General features: G+C 47.0%; 2 protein-coding genes across 2 annotated transcripts in view; one reads left to right on the top strand and one right to left on the bottom strand.

Moving 5' to 3' along the window:
- Positions 1-299, bottom strand: part of GFRA3 (GDNF family receptor alpha 3) — an 18,656-nt gene extending 18,357 nt beyond the window's left edge. The window contains exon 1 of the mRNA XM_009331454.1: positions 193-299. Coding sequence (XP_009329729.1) covers positions 193-299 — 107 coding nt within the window. The remainder of the gene's footprint in view (positions 1-192) is intronic.
- An 894-nt stretch (positions 300-1,193) lies between these two features.
- Positions 1,194-4,846, top strand: part of LOC103923174 (oocyte-specific histone RNA stem-loop-binding protein 2-like) — a 5,497-nt gene continuing 1,844 nt past the window's right edge. The window contains 1 exon segment of the mRNA XM_009331453.1: positions 1,194-1,270. Within this exon segment, the coding sequence (XP_009329728.1) occupies positions 1,194-1,270 (77 nt within the window).

Below are 4,846 nucleotides of genomic sequence, written 5' to 3'. Positions count from 1 at the left end.
TGGTACTCTTTTATTTGTGGCTTTATGCTCAGCCAGTGTCTTGCAGAGGCAGCGTCAAGACTTTTTAAACACACCTCCTAATTTGTCCTAGCAGTCTCAGCAGAACAAGGGAGGTTCCCTTTTTCTTTCACCATCACAGTCTAGCTGTCTTCAGGGAGCTGAACTTTGCTCTGGAAGACACAACTCTCTTACGCAGCTTCTACGCCAGATATTGCTTTGGTGCTCACAGTTTCACGAGGCAAGTGATCTGGTCCTGCTTCCTTTGCTCCATAGTCCATGACTTGCTCTTGGTGCGGCATTTCAGCAGCTCTACTTTGAAGTCCTGATGGTGCATTGGAAAATAGCTCTGAGGTTCAGAGAGTTCCTGGTAAATGGAGGGAAAATGCATAATGTTGAGTGGTTAGTATTGGGAGATGCTGGGCAGACAAAAGTAGATAGTTTATCCCAGGAGCCAGTATGTTCTCAGTGTGGGCACAATCATTGTTTATCCACGCCAGCACCTACAGGTGAGACAGAAGCACAGTCCACTGGCTGAAACAAATTAGGAGTCAGGCAATCCATGAGTATCTTTAGCTACATCAGCTCCTATGGGGAGAAAACAATCCTAGCTTTACATAAAAAAATCATCAGCTTTCACAGACTATTTGGGAGGAAGGTCTTGGGAGTTCTGCAGAACTGCCTGTTATGATATCAGTTCTCAGGAGCTCAGTAATGGTCAAAACCAAAACTAAACCCTAACCAAATACGAAGAATAAGCAACAGAACAGAGAAGAGCATTCTACAACTATATAAAGTCCTTCTAGGCCCCCTATCTCAAGGAATATAACAGAGACGGAAGAGAGACAGAGAACGGTGGCAAGGCTGATCAAAGTATGAAATGGCTTCCTAGCAAGGAAGAGTTGAATACACTGAGATTCTTCAGTCAAGAAGAAATGATTTGAGGAGGATCTGACACAGGTCTGTGAAATCCTCAGTGCCTCGGAGAGCATGAAATGGAAAACTACACAGTCACTCAATACAATACTGTAGGCACCAAAAGAAAACAGGTTTCAGGTTCAGAACACGAGATATGATGAAGCTTCCCAAGTCTATTATGGGGCAGTACGAATGTCACAAATTTACATAGATTTGAAAAAAATTAAGATGGAAACATTTATAGAAGATGCTGCTACCAAGGGCTATTACATACACAGATGCCACAAGTTGCTAAATGATGGAGAATTCTCTGGGGAAATACAAGTCCACGTTTGCCACCTTTTTATACTCTTCTGTAACAGATAGGAACTGGCTAGACAGCTATACTGGGCCAGAGTATTCTGATGGTATTTTCTCTAAGCCCTGCATCTTGCCCAGAGGTCTTCCTGTAACCTTGTGCTCAGGAAAAAATTCTTTATAGCCTCCCTTCAGGACATACAGCTCAGGATAATGTAGTGCAGGGTACTCATTCATGGCACGATCTTCTTCCTTAAGACAGCGGCACCTTTTAATGCCAAGAAAAGAGCAGTCAGTAAGGGAAGGAATAACACTGTGGCATGAACCATTGTCTTTGCAAAAGGTACTCTCTTTCTTGCCACCCCCAGAAATAGTCAAGGTTAGGATTCACATCTTGGGAACCCTCTCAGAGGAGAATTCACGGTGGAACACAAGGATTGGGCCCTTCTGTGGCATGGAAGGGAGGTGAGGCTTCTTCAGGAAAAAGACCTGGCCCAGAGCAGAACAAGTCAGAAAAGGGCACCACACTGGGACACCAGCACTGTCAACCGTGCAGTGGGATTATGCATGCCCCTCCTACAGAGTCCTGTCAGATTTGAGGTAAAATAGCTGCCCCTGCCATGATAATGGGTGGATGCCCAAAGATGTGAATCCAAACAACTGGCTTTACAAATAAAAGTTATTGCCTCAAATCTTTGGTGCTGCCCTGGCAGCCCAGAGGGCAAACCGCATCCTGGGGTGCATCAAACACAGCAAAACCAGCTGGTCAAGAGAGGGGATTATCCTGCTGTATTCAGCACTGGGGCGGCCTCACCTGGAGTACTGCGTGCAGTGCTGGGCCCCACCATTTGAGAAGGATGTGAAGGTCCTCGAATGCGTCCAGAGGAGGGCAACAAAGCTGGTGACAGGGCCGGAAGGCATGTCCTCTGAGGAGCGGCTGAGGACTCTGGGTTTGTCTAGGTTGGAGAAAAGGAGGCTGAGGGGGCGACCTCATTGCTCTCCGCAGCTTCCTGAGGAGGGGACGTGGAGAGGGAGGTGCTGTCCTCTTCTCCCTGGGATCCAGTGACAGGACACGTGGGAATGGTTCAAAGCTGCATCAGGGGATGTTCAGACTTGACATCAGGAAGCATTTCTTTACCGAGAGGGTGGTCAAACACTGGAACAGGCTTCCTAGAGAGGTGGTTGATGCCCCATGCCTGTCAGTGTTTAAGAGGCATTTGGACAATGCCCTTAATACCATGCTTTAACTTTTGGTCAGCCCTGAAGCGGTCAGGCAGTTGGACTAGATGATCATTGTAGGTCCCTTCCAACTGAACTATCCTATCCTATCCTATCCTATCCTATCCTATCCATCAGCAGAGCTCATGGGCAACTGCCCTGATCAAGGGTAACCTGTGGGTGTTTGTGTCCATGGCTGATGTGGGGATTATATTCAAGTAAGAGAGCAGAATATACATGTGAAGTCATGAATCCATGAAGGGTGTTCTACATGTCTTGGTCAATTGCATTTCTCCAGACACAGAAATGAGAGAGGTTGAGCTACATCTTCCATCTGCTCTACATTGTCCCGCTACTTCCTGTAAATAACAGCGACCAAAGCTGTCCAGGAAAAAACAGAGCAGAACAGCAGAAATGCTCTCTAGTGCATATGGGCTTATGGTAACCTGGAAAATCAGCCCCACAATAACTGGGCAATGCATACTTCCCCACCGATCGAATCACATCATAAACGGTAAGCTACTCTGACCCTGCTCACCTCCATCCCTTCTTGTTTGTCAGGGAACAGCTCTGCAAAACCACTCAGGCTGCCTGATATTCTCTGTGCACGAGATCCTGTGACAGCAATCAAGCTGCCCAGATCTTTCATGTCAGACTCCAAGCTCTTTGTGTCCTTCCAGGGAAATAAAGTCGTTATGTACGTTCCTACAGCACTACTCAACTTTCACACTTGCTCTGCTGTTGCTGAGCAAAAACAATTACAAACACTGAAGCTTTCTTAGCATGGCTGAGTACATTTATCCTGTTGAGCATTTCCTGTGGTTGATCCAGAGCAGAATTCACTACGTGTTCCATCACCAAACCACACTACGTAGATGTACATGCATGTAGATAGACATCTCAACAGTTTCCAGTTCCCTACTGGAAACTTCTTCAGTCAAATAGCAGACAGTGCCCTGTTTTCTACTCAAAGAGAGGCCAGACTTACCTCACCCAGGCTTGGGCTACTGTGATACTACTGCCCCAGCACCTGCCATTAAGTCACTAGCTACCAAAAGACTGAAGTGTAAACTCACAAATGGAGAAGTGAGGTGAGTCAGAGGGTCTGTGCCTTTCTTCCAAAACAGCAGGGCCTCAGGTACATGCCAACCCAAGTGCCTAAACCAACTACCCTCCTGGAAAAAATGAGAAAGGAAGGGCTGTAGCACTTCAGTAGCACTGAAGCCAGCAACACCCCTTCACAATGGCAGTAAGAAGGCACAGATCCCTGCATAAGGGAAGCACGTTCCCAAATAGGGAATTGGAAACCTCAAAGATTTGCTACATTCCAGGTTCTGGTTCCTTTACTGAGCAGAATTTCAAGCTACTGCTAAATGCTCACTGTTCTCTTTTCCTACATGAAAGAAACCTCACCTTTTGGAAGCTATCAATCTCCCTGCTGTCTTGTTGCATAGTGTCTTGGAAACTTGGCATTGAGCATAGCACCTGTGTCTAAAATAGACAAGGAACATTCACTGTGAATCCTGACAACAGCAGCCAACGGTCTACTATGTTCAAACTGTGCGCACACTGCCCTCCTTTTGGTTGTATCCTCGCAGGTAATACCGTAGCCCATCTTCCAGTAATGAGGAACTGCTTACCAGGAAAGATCTCACATGCTGCTTCTGTGACACTCTGCAAGGAGGAAAACTGCCAGTCAGGTATCAACAGGTGCCTGCATGCAGTAGGAAATTTCATTTCACCCATTTATGTGCAGTGCTAGTCCGAAGAGCCCTAACTAGGGTAAATGCAATTTCTGTGTTCCATTCAAATCTTGGTCTTTCCCCTGAAGCTACTATAAAAGCAGTGCTTTCTTTTACAAAATGTAAGCCAGTCATCTAAGAGGGGTCTTGGGTCTCTTAAAAAGCAACAGCAGCGTTTCACCTGAGAGACATACAGCGGGAATTATTTCTAGCTAGTGCGGGGCCAGAAAGATGTACATGTCAATGACTAAAACCCAACTCAAACCAGCCGTCTACTCGGAAGAGTAAGTTTGGAAGGGTTGCCCATTACCATATGTTGCAGAGTCCCCCCAAAAGGCCATGTACTTGCAACAAATGTTTACAAAAGCACAGAGGAAGCAGAGCTCAGAGAGTGAACCGTCCTGAGGTGCACACGCCCTTGCAAGTCATAATCTGCGTAGTGAAAAACCGTCCCCCTGGCCACAAAAAGCGGGGGGAGAGGAAACCCAGGTGCCTCACCAGGCTCAGACGTAATTACCCGGAAGAGGGCAGCGTTGTCATGTCCCACATTAAATTTCACGCTCTTGAAACCAGCCGATCTCGTCAGCACGCTGGACTGGAGGTTGTGCGAAAGGGCTACAGCCGAGCTGCCTCTGCGGCGGGGAAGCCCTAAGGCAGGAGCCAGGGCAACAGCC

Source organism: Pygoscelis adeliae, unplaced genomic scaffold (assembly GCF_000699105.1).
Source record: "Pygoscelis adeliae isolate BGI_AS28 unplaced genomic scaffold, ASM69910v1 Scaffold108, whole genome shotgun sequence".
Taxonomy (NCBI): Eukaryota; Metazoa; Chordata; class Aves; order Sphenisciformes; family Spheniscidae; genus Pygoscelis; species Pygoscelis adeliae.
The sequence above is the reverse complement of the archived record's forward strand: the minus strand, read 5'-3'. Positions and strand labels throughout refer to the sequence as shown.